Source organism: Dipteris shenzhenensis, chromosome 24, assembly GCF_047967505.1.
Source record: "Dipteris shenzhenensis isolate YYH24624 ecotype China chromosome 24, Dip_SZ_1.0, whole genome shotgun sequence".
In the NCBI taxonomy this organism is placed as follows: domain Eukaryota; kingdom Viridiplantae; phylum Streptophyta; class Polypodiopsida; order Gleicheniales; family Dipteridaceae; genus Dipteris; species Dipteris shenzhenensis.
In genome coordinates this window covers 23,727,521-23,744,342 of record NC_141619.1, presented here as the reverse complement: position 1 = coordinate 23,744,342, position 16,822 = coordinate 23,727,521, and the positions used below count along the sequence as shown (strand labels likewise).

Genomic DNA, 16,822 nt, shown 5'->3' with positions numbered 1-16,822 from the left:
AAATTTTGCTTGAAGTATCCATCCAAGTTCCAAGTTTTTTACTTGGATCAGCTCGGATCACTTTGGTCAAGTGTCATACTCTTTTCGGCCGTACAAAGGGTCTACATGAGGGTCTCGAAAATTATTCCGAGAAATGGTCGCCACTTGTTGTCTAATGGTAGGAGCGAAGCACCTCAATTTGATGTTTTAAGTGGAGAGCGTGGTGTGGTGGTGAAGGGACGCACAGCAAGATCATAAGTGGATTAGTCAAAGCAGTTGTCAAACAAAGGTATTGGTCAAAAAATTTAGTGCGGGAGTTGATTACTCAAAGGGAATGGTCAAAGATTGTTCAAAGAAAACTTGTAAACTACGTAAAATATCTTGCAATATTTTCCTTTTCACACATATGATTGGTCAAATGGATGTAGGTGCCGAAAGGGAATATCCAAAGCAAGTATATGCGCAATGTTCAAGTGGTAATTCAAAGGCTTTCCTAACATATGTCAATTGGGTTCAAATTCCAAAGTTTTATAGTCCTTATTTTCTCTTACGGTGATTAGTCAAAGGGATATTAGTCCATGTTCTCTCTTAGTTGATTATTCTCTCTTACTAATCAATGTTCTCTCTTTCAGCCTGTTCACACGGGAGGGGTGGTTTATAGACCACTTCCCCCTTCGCATGAACATGCTCTTAGTGGATTATTCAAAGGGATTGGTCAAAGTGGAGTGGTCAAAGGATGTGAATTATTCAAAGGGAGTATATGTGGAGAGGTCAAAGGTAGCATATGAGGAGTGGTCAAAGGATGTAATGTGGCAACCCATGGGCACCAATTCCAAGTCGTGAGACTCTATTGCATCAAATCAAGATTAATGATAAAATTAGACAAAATTGTGATTAAGGGAAGTGTCAAATTGGTCCACGAATTCCCAAAACCGTGCAACTTTAAATGGTCGTGATTCCATAATTAGGGAGGATCTCTTGATGGAAAGGATGAGAGCAAGGGTGGCAATGAGCTAGCAATTACCAAGTAGACATGGAGGGGAACTCTAAAAGACCCCACTACATAAGCCTTGCAAAAAATTTGGGCCCACTTTTCTCACTCAAGATCTCTGCACAACATAGAGTCCTATAGCCTTAGGATCCCACATCCATTGAAGAGTTCATTGCATTTGGTGATCAATGGATCAAGGGATTCATCATCCTTGATACGAAGCAATAGGGCACCGAGGAGGACAACATGCCACCACCGAAGAAAATGAAGGTTGACAAGCTAAAGGGCCTTGACATCCATCACTGCTAACATGACATTGGCCATTGGTAGCCATCCATTGATAGCCATCAATTGGTTGAACCTCACTCGATTGCAAGATTTATTTGAGCTCTCATGGAATGTTGCCTTCGACCACGAAGTGTCGATCAAGGCACTTAAGACATATGACAATGCTACAAAAACCTTCTCGATAATTAGCTTCAAATTGCTTTCTTAACAACTAGCATTTCTTTCTTGATGGAATGATAGTTTTGCTTAGCAATGACTAAAGATCTTGAATAGGATGCACAAATTCCTTTAGAACCATCTAAATTTTCTCTAACAAGTCGGCACCCAAAAATCACGGAGCACATCTATTTCAACGATCATGTTTCCATTCTTTGATGGAACCTTTAAAAGAGGGAGTTTGAAGACATGAGCCTTGACTTATGTGCATCAATTAATTGGTTTTGAAATCTTTGTGAATATAATGTGTCATGAATTTAGCTGTTGTGTCACTAAAATTGATGATTGTCAACCCTGTGGCAACAAGGACCAAAACTAGCAGTCACTATGAGATCATTGTGTGTGTGAGGTAGTGGCAAAGTTTCGCTTGTAATAGCTTGAGCTTGAAATTAGGTTTGAGGAATCTAATAAAATAAGGATAAAAAATATAGAGATTCCTACCCTTGAGTCTCCTACAAAAGAGGTTCCACAAAGAAGTCCCTTAAAAAATTGTGTAGAGACCCCAAGAGAACTCCTAAAAGTCGTGTAGAGACCAACACGTATATCCCGCTCTTTGGGGTTCAATGTTCAATTCACTTTTGTGTTCATGTGCTTGATCTTCTGGTGTCCATTTTTTTTTGCACTATCACTGTCCAATGGCATGTCCTACCCTTGTCTCCCACTCCCCCCTTCTCCAACCTTGCAACTCCTTCTCTCCCCTATCCTCTTCCTTATTCTTCATTCACTCCCCCAACCCCTTTGCTCTTACACATTCCTTCTCTCCTACTCCTAGCTTCCCCTGAACCCTTATGCTTCGAGATTAGTTTCTCATCCCTTATCCTCCAACATCAATGAGAAAGACTAGTTCTCCACAGATATACTATACTTAAACCCTGGATCCCCCTTCTCAACCTCGGACTCTTTCTAAAATCTATAACCCCTAGTTAGCTTTCTTAAACCTATCCTCCTTCTATACCTTGCAACACTTTTCTAATCCCTTGAACTCTGATGGAGATGAGAGCCTCCTTCAACCCCTGTGATCAATACTTCTTTTGCACCTAAGCATACACTAGAACTACTTTTCACGCTTTTGCCTACTCCTCTCATCAGAATGTAACCCAAGGACCTATGCTACATGAGAAATCAAAGGCATAGATCTCCAGGCAAAGGAGTGCCAAAATGCTTCCAAGTTTTGCTAAATTATGAGATTTTCATCTTAAGTAATGTTGACTTCCATAAGCACATTGACCCACTAATGACAAAAATTAACCCTCTAAACCCCTACATCCTATAAAAGTAACAACTTGTACCCCTCATTCCTTACCCTTTCACAGTTACAAGCCCCTATTTTTTTGTGTATCTCTCCTCCCCCCCCCTTCCACCATCCCTCCCCCACTTCTTCCACCTCTCCACCACTTCTCTTGTCCACCGTCCCTCCACCATTCTTCCACCATTTCTTCCTCTCTATTTTTCGTCACTTCCCCCCTTCATGTGCCCTCACATCTCCACATTTTGCATCAACTTCCTCACGATGTTGCCCTTCTCCTTCCCCCCTTTCTCTCTTTTGCATATTTCACCCAATTTTTTTATTTTTGTCCATCAGCCCCTTCTCCTTGCCCACTTCCTCTCTCTCTTTTCCATATTTACACCCTCCTTTCCATTTTCTCTTCCCACTTTTCATTCTTTCCTACCACTTTTCCATCCCCTCTTTCTCACTTTCCCTCCCCCTCCCCACTTCCTTTTTTCCTCACCTCTTTCCTTCCATTTCCAACTCTCCCCTATTTTTGTTTCCCCCCCTCTCTTTTCTTCCCCCTCTTTCATTCCCCCCCCCTTTTTCTGTCCTCCTCTCTTTCCTTTCTCCCCCCTCTTTTCCATTCCCCCATATTTTTTATCACCGCTCTCTTTTGACCCCTCTCTTTTCTATCCTCTCCTCTCTCTTCTCTTGTCTTTTTTGCCACCCCCTTTCATTCCTTGAACCCTCCTCTAACCCCCCCTCCCTTTCGTTCTCAACCCCCCTTTTTGATTCCCTTCTTCCCCTTACATTGAATCTATTCCCTCTTACCATTCCCTCTTCCCTGCCCTTCCTTTCGTCTATCCCCTCTTCCATTCCCTCTCCCCTCCCTTTCCATTCCCTCCCTCCCCCTTTACTTTTTCCTAGTTTTCCCACCCACCATTTTTTAGCCCTCCATTTTTTATCGACTCCAAAGTTTCATTGACCTCTACCCCAACCCCCCCTAGTCTACTTGCCCCCCTTCCCTCCACTCATACCCAACCCCGTACATCCTTACCTCATCGGTGGTTGAGGCTCCCTCGCTCTGTTAAATCCCCACCCATGAATCCACTCATACTGTTGCCACCACTGCACCTCCTCAAGCAATAGCACCACTCGTGCAGTTGAGCTTCCTCCCATGGGGGTGAGATGCTACCCGTGCCACCTTGGTCTAACCCATGGGCCATGCCAATATCTTACATGGCACCCTTAGTGCACCCGTGCCCCCCTAAGACCACATACTTAGCAAGGACTAGCATGGCAGATTCCCAGTGAACTTTGTTAGGATGCCTTCAATCAACCAAAGTTACTTGATATGGAGGTAATACTTGATAAGAGAAACAACTACTCAAAGTTACTTTTACTTGCAAAGGGTAAGCCTCAATTAGTAAGTACCTATACTAACATTTTTTATAATTCTAATTTATAACAATGGAATTGAGTGCAAAGAAAGATTCCAGCTGAGATGATGACAAGTTAAAAAGAATTCATCAACATTGTATCAATATGCAAAGATTTTTCAGCTTCCAGTTATGAATTTTCAAAGAAAATTTTGATGCATTCTAACGAGTGTTAATATATATCAAGATGCTCGCTAGTTTATGCTAATTTTGACAACTCATCTTGTGAAAAGTACTACAATCATCACAAGTTTGGAAATTTATTAGATGTAGAAGATCTATACAAATTTGTGGTTTAGCAGTAACAATAATGTAATGAGTTTTCAATCTTGGAAATCCTCAAAGATATTAGTATAGAAATTGAGAATGCTAGACAAGATTATTGCAATCATCACAAATTTGGCAATTAATCAAATGTGGAAGATCTATCCAAAATTATGTTGTAGCGAAATAATAGCAACAATGCCATTAGTTTTTAATCTTGGAAATTCTCAATGATATTGGTATAGAAACTAATAATGTTAGGCAAGGCCTAGTAGAGATTAAATTCAAAATTTCTCTAAAAGGAATTCAAATTTTAAGAATTTTAAATAAAACTTAAAATAAAATGGAACCACCATTGAAGCCTGATGGAGGTGTGTCTGAGAGGGGGGAAGTTTCCTAACACTTTCGGAAGTATTACCGAAGGCCTAGGGCCACTGGTGCGAGAAGCGAGTAAGACATGCCATAAGTGTCACTGATGGTACGTAGGCGAGTGCTTGTCGATGGTGTCAACTATGTGCAAGCGGTAGATGGTGTCAACTATGTGCAAGCGGTACAAGTGTTGAAGTGATGTGAGCAAGAAGAAGACCAAAGCGGAACAACATCATGAAAGCCAACCCTCGACATGAACGGCAAAGAACTTCAACCACATGACACAGGTCCGTTGTACCAGGTGAAGGGAGAGGAGGGGAGGAGAACACAACAGAAAGAGATTTTAGAGTAGCGAGCAGAGATGGGGAGTTGCATAACTCATTAGAAAGCAAGATGACTGATACACCCCCAGAAGATACACACGAGGCGAGCTCTTGACTCTAGCCTCTCACTCCTTCACTCACGCCTCTCGCTCCTGCAATAATGTCCCTCCCCCTTTCCCCTTTCCTCCTCTTCACCTTCTCCTCCTCTGCTCCACCCCCCGCTGCCAATCTCCTCTCCTTGTTCCTATTGGATGTCTTCTTGCACCCTTAGCTATCCTTAGCCATTCCACCATTTGTGGGCCGCTCTGTCCTTGATGGCTTCCGCAACACTCTAGCCTATTCTGGGTCAGTGAATCCCGTGCTCCATGTGTTCTCCTGTCTATTCCATGCGCTCCTGACACTAGTTGGTTACGAGGGTTGGTGCACCACCTATACCTCTTAACTGTTGGACTGCTTCCCATGTGCACCAACAGGTGTATCCCGTGTACCACTGCGCCAGTACTTCCCTCTGATCCACTTTGACCATGGTGAGTCGAGGTTGAGGTTTGGCACTCTTCAGTCATGTATTGCTTCCGTCATACCCAAGTCATGTCTAGGTCAAGTCATGTCCAAGTCATGTCCATGTCAAGTCATGTCCAAGTCTGTTCCAGAGTGACCAAGATGTGAACATATGTGAACATGCTGCGACTAGGTATGACCAAGGTCTAACAACTTGGCATGTTGCTGAGGTGATCACGATGTGACCCAGGTGTGACTCTTGGTGGGTTGCCATAAACTTGAGTACAACAGATCCCCCACCACTATCATTCACCGTCCCGGTGAATGACTGAGGATCTGTGTGAGAGAAAGTTAAGTATAAATTACAAATAAGAAAGTGACCTTGTGGTTGACATCCCAAAACTGAAAAGAAAGGGCTCATGGCCTTACAACTATAAAACTGAAAAAAAAACTGGCTCATGGCCATACAACTCCAAAATTCCTTATTTACATGAGAACTGCAGAATCCAAATGTACAGAGATCGCAAAAAGAAATGCCGAACTAAAAGATCCAGGAGCTACTGCTTGCTGGATGAAGGTCAGGGAGGGGGAGGGGGTGGGTGTGGTGGGTGTGCTGATGTTCTGGGGCTGGTCCTTGCCTCTTCCTCGACTGTGTCCATGAGGTTGCAGATGTCCTCGTATTTGGATTTATATCTGTGGTAGCCAAACCTGTAATGATCACATCGAGATTTGAGAGCAGCATTTTCAGCTTACAGCCCATGGAAGTTGTCCTGCAACTTGGAATGTGAAACTTGGAGATGGTCCTCCTCGAGAATCTGCTTCATCTGACTCCGCACCACCTCCACCTGTTGATCCACAGTATGCTTATCCTCTACCAGTGAGGTGTATCTGTCCTGTAGGGCTGCAAGCTCCCTCTGGATCTCAGCTTGTTGGGCTGAATGATTGTCCTCCAAAACTTTCTTGCTGGCTGTCCATTCTGCCTCCGCTGCAAGACACTGCTGAAACTCGTCCTGCTGAGTTTTCCACGCAGCCTCCCTTGCCTGTAGAGTTGCTCCCCACTCCGCTTCTTTCACCTGCAATGTTGTATCCCATTCTTAATGCATGCTGGCTACCTGCTTCTCATGTTCTAAGTGGAGGTGTTGCTTCTGTGACAGAAGCTTGCAAACCTGACCCGTAGTATTAAAGAGGGAGGCACCCATCTGAATGAGGCTGTCATCTATAATGCGCTGAGCCATATGAAGGGATCTTTTAGCCCATGCATACATGTCCAGATAGGTCATTTGCTCAGCCATGTCAATGATCTCGCCATATTCGTCGAAGGCTGCTTTCATCCCCTCTTGCTCTGGATCCTCGAGAGCTGCCACTGGAGCCAGTGTGTCGATGTCTAGGTAACAGCTTGGAGCTTGGGATACTTTCTTGTTGGAAGCGATTGTCTCTTGCAAGGGAAGTGTGAAAATTTGGTCCAGGTCCTCCTCCTCCATGCAAACAGGAGACCGCTTCCGCTTTAATGCATACAGTAGCCGTTTGTGTTCCTGGCTCTGTTCCTCTATCTGGGCCTCATGGGTGAATAGATCTCCTACAAGGGAAGTGTGAAAATTTGGTCTAGGTCCTCCTCCTCCATGCAAATAGGAGACCGCTTCCGCTTTAATGCATACATCAACCGTTTGTGTTCCTGGCTCTGTTCCTCTATCTGGGCCTCATGGGTGAATAGATCTCTTGAGGAGGATGCGAAGTAGGTATCCAACATATCATTTTGAGGAAGTGGAGGACAATCAGCTTGAAAAGGTATCTTACCCCCAGCAAAAATAACCTCGCCAGGTCGAGTTTCCAGTAGGTCCTGTTCAGCAGCCTCCATACTCGGTTCACTTCTCCTCTGAATCCAGGACCACTATCTGAAAGTAGCTCCAAGGGAATCCCAAATCTGCAGCATATGTGTTCATATATAAAATCAGCAACCCCTTTGCTATCCACTCTCTTTACTGCCTTCACCTCTGCCCATTTTGATAAATACTCCACTGCAGTAAGCATATAACATTTCCCTCTGGCAGTTCTGGGTAGAGGACCAACTGCATCTATCCCCCATCTTTCAAAGATATCATAAACCAGCATAATATTTCTCGGCTCCATTTTAAGAATTCTTTTTCCCATCCTTTGACATTCATGCCAGGATCTGCACCAATGTTGTACATCCTTCTGTATTGAAGGCCACACATAACCCTCCAGAAGTATTTTTTGCAGTGTGATCTTAAAAGCATAGTGTCCTCCACAAGCTCCTTCATGACTGGATGACAGTATATAATATATTTCTTCTCTCCAGGGCACTCTTCTCAAAATTTGATCAGCTCCTCTCATGTAAAGCTCATCATCAATCATCATATACTGTCTGCTCTTCCGTATGAAGTGATATTTTTGACTCTTCTTAAGCTCCCGAGGTAGATGTCCAGTAAGTAAGAAATCCACTATTTGAGCCAGGAATTCTCTCCCTCTGTACAGTGGATCTTCAAGCTTTGCTATCACTGGATCTTGGTCACTCATCTCCTGAGCCAATTCATGTGCCATTTGATTATCCTCCCTTCGCACATGCTGGATATTCCATGCTGTAAATTGTTGAAGCAGCCTTTTTACTTTGGCTAGATACCCTTTCAACCTCGGGTTTCTTGCTTGCCAACTTCCTAGAACCTGCTTTACAACAAGTAGAGAATCTCCCTTGATCATTATCTTCTGAATCTTCAGCTTAAGTGCAGCCTGCAACCCCTCATATAATGCTGCATACTCCGCCTCATTATTACTTCCGGCTTCCAGATGGACTCCCTCCTTCTGAATCAGCTTGCTCTCTGAATCAGTAATCACATAGCCTCCATTAGCTTGATGTAAACTCTTCCTGTATGAGCCATCAAAATGCAAGATAGATGCTCCTGGAATGATAGCATGCTCCTCTTTATCTATCTTCTTCTCTACTTCCTTTACCAAAATGGGACCCTCTTTGTATGTTAACAGATCTGCCAGTGTGGCTCTGGAAGTGCTCTCCATCCAAAAAAACAGCCGTGTCATTTGCCAACTCACTATCCAGGAGCTCTTCTTCCCGGCGGAGAGGAAGCCTCAGCCCATAAATATCAGCTTGAGATCTAAGGTAGATACTCATAGCTTCCGCCACAAACCGAAAAAGAAAAGGGGCAAGAGGACATCCCTGGCGGACTGATCTACCAATCTGAAATCTGTCCCCTCTTACCCCCCCAATAAGCACCTGGCTATGGGCTGATCTGTAGAGAGAGGATACTCCTCTAATCCATGCATCTGAAAAACCAAAGCGAGATAGAGTACCCTCTAAAAAATCCCAATCTACTCTGTCGTAAGCTGTCTCAAAGTCCAAGAGTAGAATGGCCAACCTCTGGTGGCCCTGCATGGCCCATTTTGAGGCCTCCCAAAATGAGAAAATATTATCGAAAATACTTCTACCATGCACCAACCCTGTCTGTGTGTCATGAATTAAATCTGGAAGAAAAACCTGTAGCCGCAGACTGATGGCTTTTGCCAGAATCTTGTAAAAAGTGCCCAATAGAGTGATCGGTCTCCATTGTGACACTACATTCCTATTACCCCCCTTTGGGATGAGATGAATGAGACCATCTGTAAGTGAGTCCGGCATCTCACCAGAGTCCCATACGCCCTGTAGGGCTGATGTAATGTTATCACCAATCTGCTCCCAAAAAGTAAAAAAAGAAGAAGGGGTAAGTCCATCCGAACCTGGGCACTTGCCCTTGCGAAGGGCAAGTAATGCAGTCTTGAATTCTGCATTGGTGAAAGGTGCATCAAGAGAAACATAGATCTCATCCTTCACCAATACAGGGATACACTACTAAATAACCTCTCTGGCATCATCTATGGCCTGTGTGCGCGGATCTGCAGTAAAAAGGGATGCAAAAAAATCTAAAGCTACACGCATGACGACATTAGAATCTGACTGTAACACCCCGTCTGAGTCAACAAGTTGTGAGACACTATCTCTACTATGTCTGGGCCCATGAGTAGAGAAAAAGTGTTTGTTGACCCTGCCACCCATCTGAATCCAAAAGGATTCCCGTGCATGAAAGGCATACTCTGCTCTCTGATCCAACAATATTTGTATATGAGCCCTTGCTACAGCAAGGCGCTCCTAAATCCAAGCATCTGTGGACCTCTTCTGCTCTTCCCTCTGAAGGGACGCTAACTACTGGCGTATACCAATCTCTCGTCTGAGAATCTCACGTCTCCTGGAATCAGCGACTGTATGATAATAGTCACTAATTCCGGATAAGGCTGCAGCTACCTGAGATGGGTGGGCAACTCCACCCTGTATGTGAGTAACCCAAATCTGTAAAATATCCTCCGTGAGGCTCTCCTCTGCATAAAAAGCATCCGGAATCCTGACATTGGCAGAGCGTCCTCTCCGATGAGGCTCAAGAATCTGCAACACCACTGGAAAATGATCTGAGGTGGTAACCCCAGTAGAAATGCATACAGATCTACCTCTGTCAAGTGCCCAATCATCTACATAAAATCTGTCAATACGTGCATGGATGGGCGTGTGTACTCTCCTGTTCGACCAAGAGTACAGGAGTGACTGTGGCATAACATGAAAGGCATCATCAAACCAAGTGTCCCTGCCACTGTACTGAAAGTTAAAGGCATCCCAAGCTGCCCTCTCTAAAGAATGAATTCCATCATGTCTACCTCCCTTTTTGTCTGATGGCAACTCAACCATGTTGAAATCGCTACCAATGATCCAAAAAGCTGCAATGGGGGCCCAAGAGAGTAACTCCTTTCAAAAGGAGACTCACTCCCCTCTGTTGTTGGGGGCATACAGATTGAGAAGACCAATCTTACGCCCTCCAATCAAAATAATGATCCATTGAGGTCTAGAGGGGGAGATCATACCATAACCAGTAACCAAGGGCAGAATAGAAGGAGAGACCGAAATGCAAGTACCTCCCCTTGTGCCTATAGCACGCGACCAGAAGGTATGTCCTGAAAGAAGTTTGCCAGACTTAGAGCAATCACTGCCATCCAACTTGTGTTCCTGGATAAAAAGGATATCAATAGCACCTCCAGTGACACCTGGATGAAACTGATTCCGGATCAGCTGCCTACGGCGATGGTGTGGAACTCCGCCTAGGCCTTGTAGTTCCAGCTGACTATCCTCATCGACAAGAGAATGCTGGGTGGAAAGGCTTATCCGATCTAGTAGAGGAGACCAGCTTCCCCTGGGCCGAAACACTCCTGCTGAGGGCAAGAAACTCAAGAGGTGAAAGGATCCCCATACCTGCTGAGGGGGAGGCCCTATCAAAAGGAATCCAAATGACCGGGACCCCTAAGGTGGAGGGCACAAACTCCTCATCCATGAAAGTTGCCGAATCTGCCAGTGCCGAAAAAGAGTTCCTGAGAAGCAGGTGGCTGAGGAGTGCGAAGAAGACCTGCACTCGTGGAAGATGGAGGAGAAGGACCTGCCAGGCCTCTATCAGCAGAACTGGAGGTGGGGGCTAACGAGGCCTGTGGCTGGGCTGAAGAGGAATCTGAAGTCATCATCTGTGCATGCATTCCTCTGTCGTCCTGACTGTGGCAGGAATAGTCTGTGGGGAAGAGGTATCGGTAGCCCCCTCATGACCAGAAACCAAAGTGACTAGGGCTGGTACTGGTGCATCTGAAGGCCCCTCCTGATGTGGAACTGTAGTGTCTAGGGCTGCAGTAACATCTATCTCTGGAGTCTGGATGGCGTTTGTTTGAATCGGATCAAAGGTCTCCTCCTAAGGTAAGGGAGCTGCTCTGATCGCTCTCCATCATCGTGATACTGGGTGTGCTGCGGACTTTGGGCACCCTGCTGCCCCTGGTGGTCCTGGGGTGCGCAAAGCAGGGCGCCCTGCTACTCCTGGGGAGGTGCAGTCGGGGTAGTACGTGAAGGAGGCGCACCAGAAGCCCTCTTGGGTCTTTTTCTCTTCCTTGGGCAATCTCTAGCAAAGTGCCCAAGGGTCCTGCAAATCCTGCACTGGTTCTGTCTACCTGCAATCTCGACTCTCTATCGAAAGAGAGAGCCGTCTAGGCGCTGAAGCATGATGTGGTCATCTGAGATATTAGGGTAAGAGACAATGACCCTAACTCGAGGCACCCCGTCTGCTCTAACTACCTCTGCCGAGGAAGAAGGCATGCCAGGAAGGGGGGGGATCTCAGTGAGGACCACTCCGAATCTGGCTCCGATAGTAGCAAGAAGTTGATGGTAGACCTGAGGAAGACCAAGAAATCTAATGAACAGTGATGTGACCTGACTGTCCTCCTCGATCGGATCGAAGCCCAAGGTGTAGGGCAAAAGAAAAATCCTCCTCGAACCCAAAGCCAGAGGATTAGCTTTGAGAACAAGGGCCGTGGACTCGTGGGAGTCGAAAGCCACTTGGAAGAATCCACGTCCAAAAGTCGAATATCTCTGAGGTGTGGGGCAAGATCTCCTCGTAACGCCGCCAGCATCCAGTCTCTAGCCTGTGATCTGGAAGGGTGTGACCCAAAGATGCGGGCGAAAAGTGATGTGGAGCCCTCAAGTTCCACATCTTTCTTGAGCTGCTGCAACTCGTCTTCTGAAAAAATGACGGTTCTCGTGGCCATGGAAGTGGACGAAGATTGGCTGAATGGGGATCCATTCGCCAATCGATGTGAAAAGGCCGATTAAAACACTGAAAAAGTTCCGTCCGTGAAACTGCTGCCCAGATGGCCTTGGAACACAGGCACTGGAGGAAGGAGAACAGGAGAGGGTAGGAGAGAGGGGAATAGGAGGAGAGGAGGTGGGGGGGGCTGCGGGGGGGGAAGAGGAGAGCGAGGGTAGGCTGCGGGGGGGAGAAGGGGATGGGGGAAGGCTGCGGGGGGGTAGAAGGGGCGGGGGAAGGCAGCAGCGGGGGGGAGGGGGAGAGGAGGCGGGGGGAGGTGGAGGGGAGCTGCGGGTTAGGAAGGGAGGGGGCGGGGGGGGGGGGCTGGCGGGGAGGGAGAGGGTGGGCGGGGGAGAGTAAAGGAGGGGGTGGGGCACGGGGGAGGGGGCGGGGCGGAGAGTGGGCGAGGGGGATGGCAAGGGGGAGAGGGAAGGCGGGTAGGGGAGAGGGTGGGCGGGGGAGAAGGAGGGAGGGGGTGGGGGTGGAGGAGGGGGGCTGGGGGGCTGACGGGTGGAGGAGAGGGAGGACGGGGAGGAGGAAGGGGAGCGGGAGGGTGAGGGAGGAGGGAGAGGGGGCTGGCGGGGAGGGAGAGGGTGAGGGAGGAAAGGAGGGGGCTGGCGGGGAGGGAGAGGGTGGGCGGGGGAGAGGAAAGGAGGGGGCGGGGGTGGAGGAGGGGGGCAGGGGGGCTGTCGGGTGGAGGAGGGGGAGGGCGGGAAGGAGGAAGGGGAGCCGGAGGGTGAGGGAGGAGGGAGAGGGGGCTGGCGAGGAGAGAGGGAGAGGAGGAGCAGCAAGGGGAGGGAGAGGGGGGGCAACGAGGGTGAGGGAGAGGGAGAGGGGGCTGGCTGAGAGAGGAGAGGGGGTGGGGCAGCAGCTCACGGGGAGAGGAGCAGCTTGACGGCACGTTTTAGTGACATCCTCTAGGCAGTGAGTTGGGACCCTAAGAATTAGTAGCCAGCTGCCCATGTTGATTGGTCATGGATTGCTGATCTGTATCATTTTCTCAAGTTTTCTAACAGAAGATTCTTTCATTTGTTCCTTTTTTCAAAAAATGGAAAAAACGGGGGAAATAATAGAGTGAATTGACTTTCATAACTACATGCTAAACAAAACTGGTTGATTATAATATTTGTACAAGCCAAAACAAATCCTTTAAAAACTTCATTTCATGCTCAAGTGTCGAGAAAAAGAAACGGACTATTAATGCTGTCTTCCTTACATTCAAAGAGTTAGCCACATACCCGAGGCTTCATATGAAATACTAGGAAGTTTGCCATAATGTAAACAAAATACGTGCATTGCTATGTAAATCTCTTCAAAGTTTCTATCAGCCTAATATAATCGATACAATCTACATGCATTGCTATGTAATTCTTTTCAAAGTTTCTATCAGCCTATTATAGCGGTTTTTTATATTGGGCTTTGAAAGGTTTTCCTTGATTTCCTCTAAACGTGTTATGATGTTTGCAAATGGTGGTCTTTCCAATGGTCGATCGTCCCAACATGAATACAATAACCTGCATTCCAATGGTAGGGTATGCTTAGGATTTTGATCATTTCCAAAATAATAGAACGGCATTATACTAGTACATACAATGGAAAGCACTTCTACAATAAAAACATTGGACCAAATATGTTTAATTTATCACGTATGCATTGTTCCTGATATTACTCCATCATGAGACTGAATCTAGGGCCTGCTCTCCTTCCTCGCTGCTCTCCCAAACCTTTGCTGACCTACCACCACTCCTCCCACACTCATCAGACCTGTGACTACTGAATCCAACTCTTCTGTGCCTTCGTTCACACATCCAGATTTTGTCCAGCTCGCTTGCTTGTAGTGCTACCTTCAAGACACAGGCTGGTGCGTTCATAAACTCCCTCTTGCCCATACTGCTTTTTCACGCACTAGCCCCCCCCTCTCTTGTTTCTGGTGTTCCTTTGCATTGCATCTTCTCCTGTTCTTCTCCTCCCCTCTCTTGTTTACATTGTTCCTTTGCCTTGTATCACTCCTCTTCTCCTGTTCTTCCCCCTCTCAACTCTCTAGCAGAGCATGAGTCCCTCTCTATATTTGACTTTATCTTCTTCAAGTTTTCAGTAAAAAACCTTGCTCGTTTGATTTTTCTTATATTCAGTTTTTGCAATTTCGTGTGCTTTTCTTCCCTAATTTCTTTATCATTTGTTTAAATCCTTTCCTTTTCTTGATTAGTTTTTCATATCCTCCCTTTTGCTTCCTCCTTGGCCTTCCTTCTTCTTAATATTTTGTGCACTCCTAGTTTCTTTTCCTCCTCTTATCTCTTTTCTGTCATTCACCATTTAAGCACAATTTCCCATTCTCATTCTCTTGTATATAGTTTTTCTTTCTTCTTGTTGGACCCCATTTTCCCTCATCTTACCTTCATTACTTGGCTTTCATTGGTAATGTGCTTTATAGATTTGTCCTACTGAGGTAGTCTATTGAAGGGAAGAACCTGACAAAGAAAGTGGTCTCATGTCACCGAAGAACAATGGTTTCACATACGACGACATCGCCCTGAAAAAGCATGAAGGGAATCTGACTGCTCCCTTGCTTTCTTTGAGCAATGGCGATAAGTTGGAGAAGCTTGACACCATATGGGATAACTCCCAATGACGAGCATCTTGCAGTGCTATCATAGGTAAGACTTTCTTACAATTTTGACCTAGAACTCCTCGTATGCAGGGGGCAATACGAGCACCTCATAATTGAAATAACCTTTTTCATAGCAACTTCAGAAGTCAAGGCACTGGAAAAGGGAACTCAACTTGGAGGTGAGCTCAATCGAGCACAACATTCGACAGCGGACAAGGGAGCTCAATTTGGTGTTGAGCTGCAACACATTGACGCATGCTCTCAGTGCATTAGAGCCATGCTATAACGTGAGCCTCTGAGCATGATGAGTCTCAAGCCATGAGAGTGCTTGGATCAACCTCTAAACACGCTCAAACTTTAGCCTCTGAGTTACATAGGGTGCACAGTTTGATGACCGTCATTGTCATGTTCTGTTCTTGGTTCCATTCCAACAATAGTCCCTCACCTTAGACCTGTCACTGTCATGTTCTGTCCTCAGTTCCATTCCAGTAGTCTCTCACCTTACCTTCATGGGGGGATGTTAGAATATGAAGCCAAATTGAGTCAGTTTGGTGTGTTCTAGTGTGTTCTAGTGTGAGTTCTAGTCTAGTGTGTTCTATGGATGCTGACCAGCTCATAGGTCTAGGAATACACTAACATCCTGGAACTCGGCCAAGCTTGATAACGAGACCTATCAAAGCCAATACATGGCTCCCACAATACACCCCCCTCTAAACCTATCAAAACCAATACATGGCTCCCACAATACATCCCCTCCTGGCTCCAAGGGCTAATGAGAGACATGGAGCCACACACCAAAACAAAATAGGAAAATACATCTTTTTAGGAGGACTATCCAAGGCAGAGAACCTTTGAGTAACCACACATGATTTATTTGCATTCATTTTGGGGGACAACCTAGGGCAGAGTACCCTTGACTCAAACAAGAAACTAGTAAAGATATATTTCATTCATTTTATGCATAGCAAGGGAAGAGAACCCATGTGCCCGAAGTAGCTACCGCACAAAAGTGTGCACATCCTTCTCGTTGATGATGTGTCAAAGATGCTCATGTCGAGGATGCCTCGGAAGATGTGTCGATGAAGACCATGGAAGCAGCCACCAAGGGCAATCACGTCATGACTCTCCATGTGCCGATTAGAGAGTCACCGAATGCGCAGAAGAGGCTCAAAAAAATGAGCGAAAGTGCTAAAAAAAATGAGCGAAAATGTATTGTAGGAGATGACGAGGTGTAAAAAGAGTATTTACCGCTGTCGAAAGCCTCAAGTCAATGTACCGAAGTGTTGGTATAGTTGAAATGACTTATGGGTCGGGAAGCTCAAATCACTGGTGGAGGTCACAGGATTCTAAATCTGAGGAAAAAATGCCAAAAAGTAGCCTAAAACTGCTCGGAATCGCCTTTTGACAAGTTGTACGGACTCCTAGCACTGTCGCGCATCCGCATGTAGAGGTCCATATGAACGTACGTGAAGAGATCTAGTAGCTAGCTAGGAATGGAATGGAAATGTGGAAAGCATAATGGAAAGCAAAATGGAAAGGAAAATGAAAGAACAAGTGCAAGGCAATGATAAACAAAATACTCACATGATATAAAGCTTGATGTTGACTGATGTCACAGACAATAGACAAGTACAACACTATATAGTGTGACACTAGACTCTAGAAAGCCATAGTGTATATGGGATAACTCCCAATATGACACGTGGCATGTCTAGGACTCACTAGACTATAAAACACACCTAGAACACTCATTTTCGACTCACTTTGGCTTCATATTCCAACACCCCCCCATGAAGGCAAGGTGAGAGACTACTGGAATGGAACCAAGAACAGAACATGACAATGACGGTCTAAGGTGAGGGACTATTGGAATGGAACCAAGAACAAAACATGACAATGACGGTCATCAAACTGTGCACCCTATGTAACTCAGAGGCTAAAGTGTCTGAGCGTGTTCAGAGGTTGATCCAAG

General features: G+C 45.9%; 1 protein-coding gene across 4 annotated transcripts in view; it reads right to left on the bottom strand.

Annotated features, from left to right (window-relative positions):
* Positions 1 to 13,508: 13,508 nt before the first annotated feature.
* LOC147886393 (serine/threonine-protein kinase VIK-like) overlaps positions 13,509 to 16,822 on the bottom strand; it is a 265,479-nt gene continuing 262,165 nt past the window's right edge. For all 4 annotated transcript variants that reach the window (XM_087395887.1, XM_087395889.1, XM_087395890.1 and 1 more), the window contains one exon: positions 13,509 to 13,756. In XM_087395887.1, the coding sequence (XP_087252013.1) occupies positions 13,603 to 13,756 (154 nt within the window). In that variant the 3' untranslated portion in view covers positions 13,509 to 13,602. The remainder of the gene's footprint in view (positions 13,757 to 16,822) is intronic.